General features: G+C 47.6%; 1 protein-coding gene across 2 annotated transcripts; it reads right to left on the bottom strand.

Moving 5' to 3' along the window:
- Positions 1-1280: 1280 nt before the first annotated feature.
- On the bottom strand, positions 1281-14818 carry LAPTM5 (lysosomal protein transmembrane 5). 2 transcript variants are annotated; one of them, XM_082071416.1, is made up of 8 exons: positions 14622-14818; positions 11753-11846; positions 8179-8255; positions 7349-7477; positions 6735-6857; positions 6091-6186; positions 3035-3127; positions 1281-2073 (listed from the first exon to the last, which is right to left on the bottom strand). In XM_082071416.1, the coding sequence occupies exons 1-8, from the start codon at positions 14706-14708 to the stop codon at positions 1999-2001; spliced, it is 774 nt and encodes a 257-aa protein (XP_081927542.1). In that variant the 5' UTR covers positions 14709-14818; the 3' UTR covers positions 1281-1998. The 2 variants fall into 2 exon arrangements, with proteins under 2 accessions (XP_081927542.1, XP_081927541.1); XM_082071415.1 differs by having other exon boundaries at positions 6735-6860; positions 14622-14816.
- Between the last annotated feature and the right edge of the window lie 4322 nt (positions 14819-19140).

Below are 19140 nucleotides of genomic sequence, written 5' to 3'. Positions count from 1 at the left end.
AAGTTTTACTGAGTTTCCCTGACAAAGAGTCTCTTACGAAAAGGTGTGTCCTGGATTGCTGGAGCAACCTGCACTGGTCACCTTCACCAGAAAACATCTCCCGCCAGTGGAGCGGCTCATCGAACGTTTGACTAACGGGCTGTGAACGTTGCATGGGAGCAGTTCCAGTGAAGTGTGTTTGGTTGGTTTTCGGGGCCGAGGAAGAGGCTCCGAGACCTCTCCTGCACCTGAAGGCACTGGCTCCAGAATGCCTGGAGAGCAGGAAATCGAACAAAGCAGCAGCACTCAAAGCAACGTGAAATACACAGACAATCAGACCAAAAAGCCCTTTTTCCCCTGGAGATGTTGCTCTGGGTCAGGTGAACGGGAAAAACCAAAGTCAGTCAGGTAGTTTAATGGATATCTTTGGTGTCCTGGAGCAGCTCCACCTCCATGAGATGCTGCTGCTTCTAAAGGTCCCGTCCCTCTTACATATCTGTTCTGCTAGTGCTGAGGTCATGAGCTCAATCTACACTCTACATCAAAGAATTGCTGCTCGTTTCTCCTCTGAATTGGAAATTAAAAAGCAATGTGTGGAGCAGCATTAAGCATATTTGTGTGAACTGGTTCTCAGCCTGTGTTGGAGAGACTCACATCAGTAAATCAGTTTAGAGAAGAACAAACAGTACAACAGTAGCATATTAAATAGAGTCTTTTATCAGTTTTAAACCCCAGCATTGATAGCACCATCGTCTCTTTGGGCTCGGGACAGCTGGTGTTCAGTTTGTGTTGGCCAATCATCCAACATCTCAGAAAACCAAAACCACTTCCTGTCTAGAACTCAGACCCTGACCTGGCTGGAAGCTCACAGTAAATCTATACATTTTATCAGATTTCTGCATTTTTTAATGCTTTTTTTACCCAGTCTTTCATGGGGAGCTATTCTGAGCGCTGGAGAGACAACGCTGCACTGAGCAGAGGGCTGGTTTGGCTTGCCAGGAGCCATGGAACATCAGGCTCGTGTAGAAGATCAGGTGTGTACCCAGAGGCTCGGCTCCCACACGTGTTGAACAAACCCCATCTCTGGGAGAGGCGCTTTGAGGCTGCAGCCGCGGGGCGCGGGTGGCGGGGGAGGAACGAGCCGTTCAAACTGCCAGGTTGGTGTGCGAGCAGCACACACATGAGATAACATCGGTCTACAGCAAATAACCATTTTTGCTAACTAATTTTTTTTAGAAAGCAAACTGTTGCTTCCTTGTGACTTACTGGGACAGCACCGTTCCGAAATCAGACAGCAAATATTGAAGCCATTAACTTTTTCTTTTATTGAAACTCATCTCTCAAGTCACACTAAAAGCAAAACAAATAATGCAAACACTCAGGTCTAAAACAGCAGAGCAATACTGTGACAATTCCTGCATGTTGTGTATTCTGGAGTACACACTATTAATCATCATCGTAAGCAGGCAGGATGAGAGCTGCATCGTCGCTCGGTTGAGATCTTCCTCCTTTGGCTGGTCCCTTTCCTGCAGGGTCCTCATTCAGAGATGCTGGGTAGCGTAGCTGCAGGGTTGGACTATCTCAGTGAAAAGGTTCTTGCCTTTTTTTGCCCCCATTCCGCTTCCTATATGTCTCAGCTGCTAAGTTAGATGTGAGACAGATGAGGAACAGCATCTTGCTGGCATAGAGCAAGCCTGACAAGGGATTCAGGCCGGTGCCTACATCTCACATTAACCAGATGTCAGAGGCTGGTGATGGGAACCCCTGTGGTGCCTGGTGCCAGGTTAATTAAAATTAGCATTGCAGCTTGATAGTATTATACCACGGCTAAACTGCCAGTGTAGGGCAAGGCACCAGCTCCAGGGGTTCAACATCACTCTTTGTAGGCTCATGGAGTGAGGTGATTGGAATAAGCATGATACTGCTGTAAAGTTAGGGCTTGCCAACGAGGCTGACTATCTGACAGAAGGGGAAGAGGCACCAGCAGCAACAGAGGTGTCTCCTCTCCGTGAGTGGAGCTCAGATTGCGACGTAGGGCGGTGGGGAATCCTTGCAAGTCAGCTCTAAGGCTTCATCATACGATGGCAGCACAGCCTGAAAGAGAAGACCTTCAGTTATGCTCTGGGGGTCACACGGAGGTTTCCAGTGGATTTGATCTCAGGTGTGTTTCCCTGCCTAGTTCAAAGTAGAGTAATAGAACCACATGGGCTGTAAGAGATAAAGGGCAGAAATCCAGAAGAGTTAGAGGTCAGCAGCACTTTATAACCATGCTGATGCCAGTCCCACCTCCTTCTCTCGAAACATGGCTGCAATAAATGGACCAAGGCTCTTTAATGCCTCATTAGCTAAGCAAAGAAGCGAAGCTGAGATCGTTGCAGAGGCCCATGATGTGTGCACAGCAGCGGCACGCGCTGCTGGCGAGGCACGGCTCATCGTATTTGCCAAGTTTCAACAAGACAAATGCCTACACTTAGCATTCCACATTCTTCCTCTTTACTTCTCATCCATCTTTATAGTATCTCTTATTTTTGGAAGGTCTTCAATATCTTTCCATTGTGTCAGAGCAGCTGGATGTTACTATTAAAGAGATCATGAGTAATCTAAGTAAGGACATTGATATTCATTATTTAGCAAACTGTTAAAATGAAGGGCAATGCACAAAATCTCTCAGATGCTGACCCAGTGAAAGGTGAGGATAAACTTAATTTTAAGCATGGGTAGCACTATTAGGCACAGAAACCGAAGTTCAGCTGAAATTAAAACCAGATCTCTGGATCAGGGAATAGAAGCTATATATTCCCATTTAATCTGCTTTGCCTGAAGCCCGAGTTCCAGGTTCCTTACAGGTACCATTGACTTTGAAAGGTTTTACACAAAAGAGAACTTAAAGGAACATAATATAATTGGAAACTGTTTATTGGTACCTGTTACTGCACATTTGAAGGGTTGAACTATCTCTCAACTCATTAAAGACCCAAAAGGAAGAACTATTATTCATCTCATCACTATAACCCATGAGTTTTCACGGTGTAAATCTGAAGCAGTGTTTACTCACCTTTTCAACCGCTTGTTGGTCAACTTTTACCCCCTCTCTCTTGCTGGCTTTAATAAACTTAAAGCAGCTCAGGACACATTTGAACATGTAGGCCTGCAGAGGAAAGGGAAAGGGAAGTCAACAAGAGCATTTTTACTGTTGTTGTTCTCCTGTCTTCTCTAGAACCACAGGGCCTTAAGTCAGTCTTTTGGGGGAAGTCAATGGGACTAGTAACACTATTAAATATAAAGCACATACTTAAGACCTCTGAAGTGCAATTCTGTCAGGTAGGGAAGGAAAGCATGTCTCTCATGTTATTTTTCTTAGCAGGCTACAAAGTTTGGATGTCTCAGAAAAGCACCCTGGGCACAACATCCAGCTCCCAGAGATCCGAGGCTCCTTGGTCAACTAGGACTGACCTGAGAGGTCAAGAAATATCCTGTACTTGCAATAGTTACACTTTGCTGGCAAGACTGCTTTGCACCTCACAGAGTTACAAGATGCAATAAATAGGGAGCTTTTCTGAGCAAAATGGATCGATTGATGGATTGTGGTACAAGAAAATAAGCAAGGCCTGTGAAACATACCATATTAAATAAATATTTTCCCTACTCTGTGCAGCGAAGCAAAGTCGTGTGCCTCCTATTTTTATTGGCATAAGACTCTATGTTAAAAACAGTTGGCATTTTCAAAGGAACATAGGGAGTTATATGTCCCAAGAACAAGCCATGTAGCTTAGGACTTCCTAGAACAATAAGGCCTGTTTGTCTTGACACAAAGCCAAGACGAAGAACGAGAGCAAGGAACGAAGTACCCGAGTTGGAGGAATCTGTCTCTCAAACAGACTTCCAGAGATGAGGAGGCAAATCCAAACTCTGACCACCTTCAGGGAATACTGCAAATACCTTCCCCCTTCCAAAAGCCTCTTCATACAGAGAGCAAACATGCAAGACACTGAAGCCATCATATAAACAGTACATAAGACACCACTCATCCCTGAAAAACCCCAATACATTAAGAAAAAAAAATCACACAACAAAAAATACTTTCTTTGATTCTAATTCTGGCAGAGTTCGCTGCAGTGCCGCTCCAAATCTGCACCCAAATCAATGGAGTTGGCTTCGGTTGGGATTGCTGCCTACAACAGCAGGTTTGAGCAGAATGCACCAGTACACACAGCTTCTCAGAGGCAGCCAGTGACCCTGGATCGTCCCATCTCTGGCTAACTCAAATCACGCAAGAGCCGCTGTAGGATGCCCTTCTCCACACCAAAATGAAGAGGGAAAACTTCCCTGGCAGCCATTGACATTATGAGCGGATGGGAAGCTTGTTCTAGGGGTCAGGTTGCGAGCTACTTCAGAAGTAATTATGTTAAACCTTTTCTTTCATTTCCCACCAGCAATGCTGAGTCCCCTTGCTTTCTGCATTCTTATCATCATGGTCGTGGACTGATTTTATGATATGGAGGCGAGATGAAGATTACTTGTGGATACAGAGATCGACAAGGGAGATGGCCCTAGTGGTGCTGTGTGAGCATCACCCCTCCACTCACTTTGCTCTTTGAACTCTTTGCATATTTGAGAAGCTTAGACTTGAACAACTGATGATATCACTGTTGGGGCTCTACAAATAAATATACCATCTCCCTAACATGGCCAGAGAAATCTTCCTGCTAAAAGGGTGAGCAGGTCTTGTATAAGGTCACTGGCAGAGGCGTGAACATGGCAGGTGCCCCATCTCTTCATCCGATGAACAAAATTCTAGCTGAGTTATGCCTTGATGTGGGATGCAAATAACTAATTGGGGACAGTAATTGCAAGTTGGCAGGAAAACAGCACCAGATCCACAGAAACATTTTAGTGTAAGAGCAATAAATGCTTGCAATGGGTCATTAAGCAAGTCCATTTATGCAAAAAGATCCTGAGCAAGTCCAAGGTATTTAGATGCCACCTTAGTGTGTGTATTTGGTGAATTGAAACCAATTGGCTCTGAACTGGCCAAATGGCCCTTTTAACTCTAAAATGCTTCATGTTGCTCCTCATCGGATCTTTATCACTTGGAAGGGACACAGATGACAGTGGCTTTGCTACGCATGGAAACGGAAAGGGATTGTCACTAAGTTTAAAGGATGGGCTTCCTAATGACTTACTTGGGGAGTTTAGTAGACCAAGGAGTGCTTGTGCCTGTCCATTTTTAAAAATTATCCTCCTCCTACAAACTCCAGCACAAGAAGTCATTGCAAGTTAAGCAGTCTTGTAGCCAACCCTGTGGAAAATGCAAATCAACCTATTTGCCGGGTCAGTGGGATTTCCGCTGCAGACCCACGCTGCCACCTGCGTTTCAGGGCTATCTCCACTCCTGTTGCTCAGTTTATGCAAATATTGAAGATATCCTCAAGCCATGTCTGCAGTGCAATCTCACAAGACGCTCCGCTCCACGCTGTCGTGTGGCCACCTGGGACGAGTCTGAATGACAAATGCTTTCCAACTAACAAGTAGCATTTTTCACTGTGACAGAATTTGCTCAAGTACCCGGAATGATCTGGTTTTCTTAGCTGTTCTGAAACCGCTCGGTGGAAAACCTGCTCTCTCATCCATTGAAGTAAGAAGAATAGAAACGATCTCACAGTGGAGTTTTGTGAGGTGTAAGCAGGATTTAGCAGCTCACAGGTTTTAATTAAATTTCAGGGTACCAGTGTGCATAATTCTGCTTACATCAGTGTGGATACAGTGACTTACCCAAGTGGAAGATCTAACCTCCTGCTTAATGATCTAATTTATTTTGGCACACAATAGCAGAAGAGTTTCCTACATTTGTTTTTCAGCATCTTCCAGAGATGAATGGGAAGTAATATTTTCTAGATGTCAGAGGCATTTTGCTTTCTAACTCATGTGCAGAAGCAAAACCATGGTTGTTTTAATATTAGACCTGCCTCAGACCCCACGCTCACACCCGAGGAGAGACCAACAGCTCTTCCCAATGCCCTGGCCGATTTGGGAGAGAAGTAAACCCAGTTCATCTGATCCCTCAGGCAAGAAAGCTTCATTCCAGCCTCAGCAGACCCTGCAGCCGGTTACCTTCAGGAAGAGGACAGCAACGAACGCAATGGTGAAGGTGATCATCACTTTGGCATATTCCTCTGTTGGTAACTTCTCCAGGGTTGGCAAAAAGCCCTGTGGAAAGAGGGATTGGGTCTCAGCCGTGAACGCTTGTTCCTCTACCAGGGTCACACAAGGCGGCGGAGACGCCGGCAAACTCCTCCGCCTGCCTCCCGGGGAGCGGGGACCGGCCACCTTCCTGTCCTCGTCAGAAACACTACGGGGAGATCTTCTCCTCCCCCTGTTTACACACCTTGGCAAAGGTGTTCAGAAGACTATTTAACTGAGAACTGAAAGCATGACTGTTTAATAAAGATGAAAAGTTGATGCATGTTCAATGCATGCAGGCAGGCTCGATCCAAATCATTTTGCTCTGCAATTTGCATCCATAAAATTCTTACGAGAAAAGCAGGGGGTACTTTTAAGAAACACACACATAAGCAAGCTGTCCGTCAAGAACACCGTGTTGGTGAGAACACATGGAAAATCCTCTTTTGCCATCAAACAGAGCAGTTCTGGGTACACCACAGGAATCAGAGAACGTTTGCTCTGTCTTAACAGCCACTGAAAGAGCTTCGTAGGGGCTCACGGCAGAGAAATCAGCCGGCTTGCTCACCACCTACCCCGTTGTCTGAAGACTTGAGGCTGAGGTAGGTGGGGACCTCCATGTAAGAGCTGCAGAGGGTGAGGATGCTCAGGCAGAAATCCAGCAGCTGCAGGGCCAGGAAGGGGACCTTGGAGCGCCCCTGCTGCGGAGGGAACGGGAACGCGGTTACAGGTCTGCACAGCTTCTAGAGATTTTCCTCATTTTACACAGGGCCTGTGTTTGTTCCCATGGACAGCCTAAGCTATTTAATTCACTTGTAGTAGCCACAATGAGGAGCAAACCGTCTTGTTGGGCTGATTTACACAAGCTCCACAGTGACATTCCCAGCTTATCTCCAGCAAACCCTTCCTAGCATAGGCACACCCATAATGACCTCCCCAGAGCCAGGAGACAGAAAATGAAACCAACAGGAAGATTCCCAGACGTGGGAAACTAAACAACGTCCCAGCTGTCACTAGTTTTCCTCGGGCACCCTCCAGGCCCCAAGGATTTAATCCCATCTCCAGCAGGACAGAACCTACCCCACCATGAAGAACTATGGCCCAAGATAAAGATCCTTTATACATCACACTTCAGTCTCCATCGTATAGAGAACAGAGACGACCGCCCCAAAAGTGAGCTGTCACCTACCGTGTGGCGAAGCGAGGACACGGAGATGATCGCTGGGACTTGTACGTAGGAACTGAACATCGTCAGGAGGCTGAGGAGAAAGTCCAGGACTTGTAGAGCAAGGAACGGGATCAGGAGACGTTCCCTCTTCTGAGAAAGAAAAGCAAGGCCAGTTATTTCTGTTCTGAATGGGAGGAGACCAGCTGTCAGTACCTGAAAGGACATATATTAAGGTACTCCAAGAATAAATACTTCCCTGGAATTTCTGCATCTAATTCCACATACCGTGGTGACAATTGATTCGGGAACAATGAAGGGCATCAATATTGATTTTTTTTTTACCCTCTTGGAAAGTTTCTGTGAATTTTCGCTATATAACATTGGCACCTGACCCCATCAGGGCTGTCATTTGCCTGTCCCCAAGGTTACCACTACAGAGAAAGCTGGGTTCTCACACCAATGCATGGTCATTTCTGCTCCTGAAATGGGAAATGAATGCCCAGTGCATTAGGGAGGTTACAGTTCCCCTCCGGGATCTGACTTGCGAAAGAACAAGGAAATGAGGCAATAAAACAACATTTCCAAATCACAGCGCTTCCATTCCTTAACACAAAATTAGTCTTGATGGAAATGGGCCCCAGCCTTGGTAAATCCAGCAGTCAGCAGCCTTGCGGATGAGCCTGAGACTGCAAACCAGCCGCCTTCCCCTTCTGTGAGAGAGCAGAGATATTTATCTGCTTTTCGGATCAAACCTCAGCATTTCCAGTGAGCACAGTGCTGTCCCCTCCTCTGACACATCCTGCCTCGGAGGGGCCGCAGCCCCCAGCAGGCGCCATCGGTGGAGAACGTACCTTCACCACGCCCAGGAGGAGGTTGAAGCTGATGACAAACAGCATGAGGATCAGCAGGAAACTGGTGATGACATCAGCTGAAAGTGATAACAGTAATTACAGCATTACAAAAGCTGGAGCCTGGCATCCCCCCTTGATCACACCTCTGAGGACGAGGTGAGATGTGATAGTCTGGAAGAAAGAATTGTATGTGTGGGAGGATGAGTGCCATGCTGCTGGAAGGTAAACTCTTTGTCCTTTTCTACACCCACTTTTTCACTTATATTTGAAGCTTCTGTTTCTTTAGCCACCAGGTGCAATAGGCTGTCAACAAAATCACATGTGGGACAAAAACCTTTTTTGCCTGAACTAAAGTTTTAAGTATCCTGGGCTACAATACTAGGGTAAAATGAAGGGAAAAAAGGCAGAGTGCTTTCTGCTACTGATTAGTAAGTCTGAGTTGGAAATTGTTTTGAGACTTGAAGACAGATAAAGTAACCATGAGTGAAATCTGGTGGGAGATCTGCCAGCCTCTTGAGCAGACAAGAAGTGTGAGCTGCAGCCACCCACCAAAAAACCCAACTGCAGGATCTGCTTACCACAAAGTGATGAGAATTGAAATACAGAAGAGGAAGAAGGCTTAGGAAGCAGCAAAGAAAGACAATTCAAACCCAGCAACCCCCGAATGGGAAGGGAGAGGGCAATGGGGAAAGGGCTTTACTGCAGGAGAGGCTGCTCGGGGGTCATGGGGAGAACCGAAACTTCAATGCAGAAACCAAACCCACCTCTCAGAAGCAGGAGAGCACAGACAGGGCTGCGATTTGATGTGCAGAAAAACAGAGATTAAGGTGAGGATAGCATAAACTCCAACTAAACAAGAGCTTAACAAAGGCAGACCTGGCCCTGGTAGGAACAGCAATAAAAAGAGAAAGTCTCATTAAATCCCAAACTGCCTGAAGCCATTTTCACTGACCCATCAGTCAGAAGTTTTGCCCAGGGAGGATTTATCTCTTTAGGATTTATCTGAGGTGTTTCCTCGGATTCAAGACAACTGTGTTTTCCTGCCTCTTTCTGCATGGTCTCCTGCTCCAGCTCTCTCAGCAAGCTCACTAATTAATTGGGCAACTGGCTGTTGCTTCTGCAAGATAATTAGCAGCAGAACCCAGCTAAATTTTCCAAGTAGAACATACATCAAAAAAACCCTAAACAAAATAACAAAGAAACAAAAAGCCTGCAAACCTACGGATGCAAAGGGTTGGAAAGAAAAGGAAAACCAAGACAAAACAACTTCCCATGCACTGTCTGCCTCCTATTCACAGCAATACAGCCGCCCTTCCTGTGGCAGCAGATCTCCCTGTTCCAGGGGTGGTTTAGCACCAACAGATTTGATCTCAGTGATCAAAGATTTTTACTCTAACAAAATAACTTCTCAGGAAAGGGCAAAATGTGGGGATCTTGAACCAACCCGGTGGACCTGTATAATCTCAAACACAGGGGCATCATTTAATGGCTTTCCCCTCTGTTCCTCCTGCACGTTCATTTGGGTGCCTATCTCAGGAATAAACTGTTTTCATCTGTGTTACCTTAAAAACTACCAGACTATTCAGAGAATAACAGGAATAGACAGCATTTATTTGCCAAATGTCTTTTTTTTTTTTTTATTACCTTCCCATAGGAGTTTGTGCCCTGAGTGTAGCCAGGAGGGACATTGAATGACTCCTAATATTCCTCATGAATGCAGAGAAACCCCTTTCTATTTAATGGCCAAATAAACTGGCACGGGCAATACAACCATGGCTCATAAAGCTGTGGTTTAGCAGTTGCATTCCCGGATTGTCAAGGACGGGAGTGTCCGGTCTGGTGCTGCTGATACGCTCCAGGAGTTGTTTCTGGGCAGCTGCGTCCAACGGGTGGGCAGGACCAGCAAGGGAAAGAAACGTCCCAGTCCCTTTAGCCTGGTCTGCTTTCCATCAGAGAGCGAGGGAGGATTTTCTGCATCGGCTATGGTATGCATAGGATATGGTATGTGCTGTGCACAGAGGTCTTTGGGCATAACTGAGGTATTTTTCTTGGCTGGCTGGACAGAAATTGAAACAACCTCACCCGTTGTACTTTGTCCACAGTGCCAGTTTTTATAGTCGTTACTGAAAACTAAGGTGATTAACACTCAGACTGGACACCGGCATGAATTGAAGACATCCTAAAGATCTGCCCTATGGCAAGCAGTGAGGTGTGGCCTTTTCAAGGCAGAATACCATCCGTGTTGCTGCCTTAGAACTGATAAGGGGGATTTAATGGAGGTGTTTTTTGGGTTTATTTTTCCAGCGGGAAAAGCCGGTCTGCCAAAGCTCGTGTGCTCGCGGGATGGAGCTCTGCCAAGGAGACTGTGCTGGGAAAGCTGCTCAGCTCGGGCTGAGGTTTCTGATAGACTGGCGGTGGGGGAGGCTGCATGGGAAATGCACATCCCCATTTCTGCTGCGAGATAGAGAACAGAGAGTGAACCTGATCCTTCCAAACTGCAGCTGAATGCCCCAAATCACCACACAGCAAAGTTTGCTGCCTGTTCCCTCCACCTGGCCAAATTAATCTTGAGTTATTTTTTAAATATTAGTTAGGTAGCAAATTTAGATCTGCTTATAATTAGCCAGCGTCCTGGCATTGACCCTGCTAGGGCTGGGAAAACCACCTTCTGGGCTCCCAAAGACAAAGGCGGCCCATCCCATCCCCTCTTTTTAGAGTAGCAAAACGTACTACTTGAACTCCTAGATGTATTTTTTCCTACTGTACCATGTGAAAAGCATTTTCCCCTAAACCTTGCCTTGTTTATATTCTTGGGCTATGACTATAGTGTTAGCATTCTGTATTCTGAGACGTGCTTTAATCTGACAGGATCTACAAATAGAGCAGCAGATGCCGAGGGCATTGAGCGAACCTCTCCCCAAATTGTTCTCCAACTCTTCCATCTGGGTTTTGAAGTCAAACTGAACTTTTTGTATGGCTTTGCTGTATCGCTTCCCTGCTGGTTTCTGGAAATAGAAGGGTTGCGCTGTGTTCATTCCAACTGCAATCAGAAAACACTCACAGTCTCCCAAACAGAGCCCTTTGAAATGCTTGGGAAGAGGAGCCAAGTGGAAGTGCTGGGGATTTCATTATAAAATGTTCCTTTTTGTGGGGGAGGCTGTGGAAGAGGGGGGAGGGGGAAGCCCTGTCACTTTGATTGTGTGGGAAGAGGGAGGGTTGTTTAAAACCAGGCCAGCTTCACTTGGAACAGTTCTATTCTTAAAGACAACCCTCCAGATCTGCAGAAATGCACGTCTTGCTTAGAAAGCATAGAATGGTTTTGTATGGGGATGATCTGAAAAGTCTGTCTCAGCCCGGCTGCTGCTTCCAGACAACAACGTTCTGCAAAGACACCCGGGGCTGGGGATCTGCAGATGGGACCAAGGGACAGGTCTGGCTCTGAGCTTTTGGCCCATCTGCTCTGAATGCTGGTTTTCAATCTTCTTTGATGAAAAACAAAGGGACCAGTGCAGGACCTTGGGCTTCTTCTCAACCCCACAGACCTTTGCTGCCTCCCAGCATCCCGCTGACCTACCAATCCTGTAGTAATCCTTGTCCAGGTCTTTGCAGAAGCCTTTCCCGCTCGCCACCTCCAGGGAGTACTCGATCAGCAGCAGGACGCTCATCACCTGGAGAGCAAAAGCAAAACAATCCAGAGGGGCTTGGGCCAACGTCCTGTCAACAGATCTGTTTCCAGGGAGCACGTGATGGGCACAGTCCTAAATGCCGGATGGGTCTCCAAGTCCTGGCTTCACATTTTGAAATTGCATTTTGCTTCAGAACTGAGCTGAATGCAGCAGTAGTGTTTTGAAGTGTAAAAAGAAACACAAGAAGGAAAAATGATCTTTCCCTTGATAAAAATATCATGTTCCTTCTTTTATTTATTTGAGAAAAATCTGTAAATGTGCGTTGTTTTACACTGAACCCAAATGGTGTTGTGCAAGAAATGGAGAAACCTGTGCCAATGTGATTCTCCATCTTCACCCCACCAACAGCACTGGGTGCCCTCGTTCTGCAGACTGTTCTCCAGGGACAGGAGCCAGCGACAACGGTACCATCAGCAAAAAAGAGGTTGTTGGGAAGAGGTACATGAGAAAAACCATTTTATCTGGGCTCTGAGTTATCAGAACCCCGCAGCGATGCAGGAAGCAAGTTTTTATCTGCCACCAGATCAACACAAACTCAGGTACCGTACAGCTGAAAGACCTTTTCCACAATAGCTACAGCAGCCTTTGGTTTCGACATGTGGTTAGAGAAGTGTCGCAGGCAAGGAGGAACCAGAACTGTTGTGCTCTGCGCTCATGTTTGCAAACCTCATATATGGGAAACAGCACAAAAGCAGCGAGGATGAGGCAAACCTCTGAGGGAGCAGAGGGAGAACAGCGCTCGTCCTCTGCAGAGCGGGGGCTGGAGGTGCGAGAGCCAGGCAGCGTTCAGATAAGGGTAACGTACAGCCAGGTGCCGCCTGTGCTCGAGCTGACGTTGCAGGCAGACAAACGAGGAGGCACGGGGAGAAAGGGGTCACGTTGCCCCGAAATGGGGAAGCGAGGCCGGGAGGGGTGGCAGCACAGACAGGAACCGAATGCAGACTGTCTCTGCATTGGCTGCGGGAGACCTGGAAACTACCTTCCAAACCCAATTCATCAGCTTTCTGTGCCACAAGCTGCAAGTACGGCTTCCAGACGAGCTGTAGCACATCCCCAGAGCCCTTTGCTTCTAGAATGAGTGTCCACCAAGCCACAGTCTCACCACAGTGGGGACTGTGTCCCACCACCAGCCTGCCCTCTGTGTTTCAGTCTGTCTGTAGTGCCAAAGAGAAGAGCTGGGCTGCACAGCGGGCAGGTCAGGCTGCAGACCTGCTGCTTTCTAAGGCCTCCTTTGGCTCTAACCAAAGACTGGTAGCAAATGAATGGCAGGTTTTCTTCCCATGCTGCAACTTTCCAGCCTTGTTCTCGAAGAAAATGTCAAATAACTTGACCTCCTTCATGCCTGGAAGGAGCAGTGAGCAGAAGGACAAATTCCTCCGTGCTTTCTTTGGAAGTCACCTGCCAGTGCACCCCACAGCACCCAGTGAATCTTCGCTAATCACGCAGCTCTGTCCCCTCCTCGTTCCCCTCCTCCTTCTTTCCTGCTTGCTTGAGAATGCCCACGATTTATTTCAACTGTCTACGGAGAGATCAGTGGTGAGACAAATCCAATTTATAGGAGGACAAGACATCTCCACAAAGCCTGAGAGCTCGTGTTTGATGGCATTACTATCACCCAGCATCACTACGATTCATCACTAGGACCCACAGCAATAATTTATGCTGGTACAAACCAACAGTATTGACGTAGCAAATCATCCCAGTCGCTGCCAAGTTATAAATCCGCTTTTCACTTTCCCTCCCCCTGCCCAGCTGCAGCTGCATCACTGAAAAGTTTCAGAAAAAGCAGGGGAGAAGATGTTTGCCGTTCAGTGCTGCAGTTCTGTCTTGTGTCTCCCACCTTTGCACAGCCCTTTGATTTTGCCAGCTCTTCTTCAGGTCTTGGCTCTAGTTCCTGGGAGGGTCCCATTTCTAAACGGTTCATGACCACCCGTGTGACAGCTGCCCAGGACGTGTCTGCGGGCTGCAGGTCCCTCACTCCGCTTCTATGGGTGAAGGGCCCCCATTAACCCTTATCACCCCGCAGGCTCCCAACCTGTGACTGTGCACACCCGGTGCAACAGACAGGATTATTTTAAGTGCCTCTGCCATGCGAGAAACCACATCCTCAGTGTGACTAAAGTATCTCTGTGCAACCTGGTGGTGGGGGAGAAATGTCCCTCCAGGCTCTGCTGCCCCTGCTCGCTGCCATCAGCGACCACCCCGGGGATGTTACAGCAGCTGCCCGGCAGCTGGACGCAGCCACAGGTCAACACCGAAACCAAAGCGGCGAATATAGTGCCCAACGGGTCGTAGGGAGAGAAACCAGGCAGCTTTGCCCACCCCCGCTTGGCTGCCTGGGACCTCAATCCCCACTCGCGCCGGTGACCCGTCATTTCAGCTCTCCCACAGTTTCCATCGCCCAATTTCTGACCTAGGGAACAGCGCTGAGCCCTGGCCGAGCTCGCACCCCGCGCAGTAAGAGCTCCTGCATGGAGCCGCAGGGGAAAAGCAGGAAGCAGAGCGAGTTTCCATAAGCTCTAATTGGTAGAGCCAGAGAAAAACTACTTCAAAAACCCTCCCAGAACAATCAGTTTCTTTCTGGCCACCTTCTCCTCTTTTGTCCTTCCCTCTTAAATCATTGGTTTGTCTCTTTTTGCAACACAGAAAAGTCAACAGTCAGGAAACCTTGTGATCTGCAATGATCACACCTTCTGCAAAGATGACACCTCTGCCTCTCCTTGTCTCCCTGTCCCCCCTTTCCATCCTGTAACTTACCATGTGGAAGATCCCCAGAGCGACTGTTGCTGTCGTGATGTTGAAGAAGCAGCATCTGGGGGGCTCGGTGGCCATTTGGACCGTCATTCTCTGGTCCCTCTGCACAGCCGTGAGTTAATGAGGTCGAATTTGCAGCAGCCGCCCCGCAGAAAAGCAAAGCGAGCAGCCCAGCTCCACTTCCTTCCTGGTCTATAAATGTGTTAAGTCATCTACAAAGTCACATGAGGTCTTTGATTTCTCAATAATAAAGCGACCAAAATTGTGTTGCTTTTCTAACAGATCTTTCACTGCTTGCACATCCCAGATGGCAAACATAAGCACAACTGCTGCTCCGGGCAGGTGGTGTCTGGTGGGTGAGATATACAGGGAAAGGAGGGTTCTGGAGCAGGGTGCAGCTTTGTCCTACAAAAATCATCAGAAACAAAAGCAGGGGGCCAAGAATTTCACCTTAAACTTGACCTGCTGTTTTTGCAGCGAGGCATCCAAATTCCTGCGTTTGAAGTGGCTCGTTCCGTGCCAGCAAAGTCACCGTGCCTTGGAAGTGCTCCGGGGAGCCGATGCTTGAGCAGCCTGGCCGCGGGGACCCGAAGGGCGGCGGGGCTCCATGGGCCAGGGTTGCTGGCTGGGACATCTGCAGATTGCTGGGTGCTGGGACAGCTGATGTGATTTAGTAAGTCAGCTCCTGGGGAAAAAAAAAAGCAACGGAGAGATCTGAGCCTGGTGACTTCGCCACTGTGCGGGATGTCAGACTATTCCTGTTGGAACTGAAGTTCTACTCTTTGCTATATATGTATTACCATTCTCATAAAAAAACATCTTTTTCTTTTCCCCTTCCCACCCCTCGGGACAGAAAAGTCACACTTTGGACCCTGTGCGGAACGGGTTGACCTGAGTTTCTGGTTTCCTGGGCAAGGTCTGCTGTGCCGCAGCAGGGTGACAGCTCTCCAGCACGGAAATGCAATATTAAAAAATGAAATTAATGAGAGCGTTGGGCACGCTCCGCACACTCTTGTAGGAGTTATGTGCCAGCATGCCTGGTTTCAGCATCCCTAGTGTACTCAATGAGTTTATTGTTCAGTGCGTCCAGGAGTGTTCCTAGCCAGCAACATTAGGCCCTACAATGCTTAAGCAGAGGGTTTTCTTGATTGTTCTTATGAAACTGAATGCACAAAATCCACCTCAATGCCAGGAAACAGCTGTTCTGTAGCCCTCCAAATCTGTACAGAGTGCTACCCAGCCCGCTATGTGACGGGAGGTGTGCTGGAGAGCTTCGGTCTGGCTGAGCGGATGTTCCCAAATGCCGTGGGAGTTCCACAGCGATGTGTTTTCAGAGAAATTCAGGACTTTTGGGCAGTGTTGGTATGAAATGTAAGTAGCTGAATGACTCTGGGGATGCTGTATCTGAGACAGGGTCAGTCTGTAGCTTAAATCGGGTGGTCCGTGGGGGATTGGCCGTGCCTTTGTGTGCAGGGTCCCTCTCCAGAGCCAGCGATCCCTGCAGCACTAAGACTGCGGGGCAGGGTCAGAGCAGCTGGGTCCCGCTGCGTATTCCCATCGTTTTCTTTGGAATTTCACCAAGTCTGACAGTTTATTACTTAAGCCCCAGGTTTTGAAGTCACATGGTTCTCTCTTTCCCTTTTTTGCACTGTTTGGTGACCATGCTGCATTGTTGCCAATATCATTACAAGCTGTGCAAGAAGATGGACTAATATGACTAATGACTGGTAAAATTCTGACCTCGCTGTTGGTTGTCACTGTTACGGCGTGTGCTTTTCAGGCTAAAAATGTGGTTGTTGTAACACATTTTTCAGCATAGCCTCTAACTGCTATTAAACATAATGCAGCTGCAGAGGTTCACTGGTGGATCCACAGTACAACGTGGAACTGAAACGTCTTCGTAAGCAGGGAAAGCACAGAGAGCAGGACTGAAGGACACACAGCCAGAGCTACATGGAACCACAACAATGGCTGGAGCAGCTTTGGGGAAATAGGGTTAAAAATTATATTTGGGTTTAAAACTTGATCTGTTTATGCCTCTTTCATTTACAAATCAGTTCCAAATACAGGCTTCGCTTTACCTTCTCCACATGAAATATGTTTTCCTTCGGGGTTGCCTGCCCTCAAAGCCCAGCTGAATGAAGGTGCAGGAGGATCAAGTATTTCCTGCTAATATGAAAAGCCGGTTCATAATTTGAACCTGACTTTGCTTGAAAAGTGTACTTTCCCTTTGCAATCCCCCTGTCCTTTTAGAGGCGGACAGAGGCTTGCTTGTGCGTTTGAGCATACCATACCCAAACTTAGCTCACAACGTGTACAAACAAATAGAAAATGTGGCCCAGGCTGGGCTGTTGGCTTCCAGTGGTCACTGCGTATTTGGCCGGTGCATTACGATGAGTGGCCCCTTTCAGTGCTCTGCACAGCAGCCTCTGCAGACACCCCGGCGGTGCTGAAGATCAGCCTCGCGGAAGTCAGTCTGCTCTAGGGAACACAGCCCTGGCTTTTCTATGGAGTTATGGACACCTATTTTGTATGGTTTGCAGAGCCTTGATGCCGACTCCTGCCCAGAAGCAATCCCAGGTGGCACCTCTGGTTTGCGTGGGACCGCCACCGTGGGTAAATCAGAGCTGCCGAGCTGCCTGCCTTGCTCACAATGGTGTTAATTCAGCTGCATGTTCCCTGTCTAAATTTCTATGCCTGATTCAGACATATTTCAGGCATGCACTGTTCTAATAAGGACAATTAGGGAAGAAGTGCAAGTCCTGAAAGCAAGAGGTCGGGTTAGGAAGACAAAGCTTTTAGTCTGGAAGGCCAGTGCTGACTTCACAGGTGAGGAAAGAAAGTACAAGGAAATTAAGCAGCTTTTCCCAGAGAAACAACCAGCCTACAACAGAACTGACTGGTACTTAAGCTTCCTGCACGCAAACCTCCAACACCTTCCCTGTAACAGGCTCCCAGTTTCCACACAGCCCTGGTCCCGCTTATTCCTGGGCCTGGCCCCAGCCGCTGGGAAGTGTTTCTTCTGTCCCTCCTAATTGGCTTTTTCCACAGCAGTGCTTCGTGTATTTGCACTTTAGAAGCCAAACAACAATGTGAGGGCCTTAATGAGAGAGAGAGGTGCTGCATGCCAGCAGAGCAGTAAATCGCGGCAGAGGCTGGCGTTGGGTCTGCTGCCGCAAATTCCTGCTGCAAACCAGGCGGGCTCGGGCATCTGCTGCTGCCAGGAAAAAGGGAGACTTTGGTTAAGTGGCTGACAAATGGCTGCTGCTCGTAGAGTCTCCTAATTAAACTAAATGCGCCTTCCTTTTGAACCTGTTTGCAAAAGGAGGTTTGTAAAATGCAGCTAGTGAAGGATGCAGCAGCGGAGAGGTTGTGGTTGCCAAGTGCTCGCTGCCTCCCGACGATCGCAGATGGAGGAACCAAGGGGAGCTGGGGGGACATGTGGGGCTTTCTCCAGAAGTCAGAGGGTCATCAAAATTTGCACCTGCTTGTGAGCTGTGACCTGAGCTCTGTGTCATGGGCTCCTACCCTAGATTGAGATTTGCTCCTAGGCAAAAATACTCCACAATCAGTGAGTTTAAAGGGCTGTGATTTATGAACATCTCTGCCCGAGTCTGTCCAGCTGAACCCCAGTGCAGCTCTGCCCTTGCAGGGGGATGTTTCCTGCTCTCTGGGGACAGTTACTTGGGTTCCTCTGTTCCCTCTGTAAAGCCTCTGTTTCCAAACGGCGGTGAGAAGGTGAAACCCTGCGTTCGGAAACAGTTACAGAATCACAACGCCATGATTTAAAAAACCCCAACCTTTCAAATATGTTTTTAACAAAGGTGAAAACTGATATCCCAGAGAAAGTTAACTCCTCTATGCCTTTCTACCCGCACCTTATCGAGCAGGCTCTCTTTCATCAGGGATATTTGGGGCAAAAGTGTTTGCACAAGTGCGTGCCCTGCAGACGTGGCCGTGGATGGGGTTATCGCTCAGCCCAGCAGCCAAGGTTTCCACCCGGCAGCCTTCTAGCCCTGACGATGATATTCAGCCAAAGGTATTTGCAAGTGTCGGATATTATTAGTTTCTGAGTAAGAAACCAGAAAGCCCTCCCCATAGTCCTGTGTAGCCAGAAGCTTGCTGAGGCCTCAGAAGACAAAATGATCGTTTTGCTTATTCTGAGCGGCAAGAGCAATCCATCCATTAATGTGACTTTCATCCATCAGTTCATTATGCTTTATGTCTATGCTGATGTGTGTTTTGCCATTTGCTACTTTTTTCATTGCCATTATGTGACATGCTTTATTCATTGCATCAGGATTTATAGCTGCCCTGTTACCTGCTTTATTCTTTCATTGTATTTTATATCAGGTTTGCTATGCTTGATGTCCATACAGCCTCCCTGTAGACATACCTTAGTATATTTTATACATTACTTTACGTGCCTTCTGCTTTACTGAGACATAAAAAATAATAATCTTGAGTATATTTAAGTGCTCACAGAGGTAAAAGACTATTGTTTTAACTCCGCTGGATAGAG

Source organism: Streptopelia decaocto (assembly GCF_964273445.1).
Source record: "Streptopelia decaocto genome assembly, chromosome: 23".
Classification (NCBI taxonomy): domain Eukaryota; kingdom Metazoa; phylum Chordata; class Aves; order Columbiformes; family Columbidae; genus Streptopelia; species Streptopelia decaocto.
This window is presented reverse-complemented; position numbering and strand designations above follow the sequence as displayed.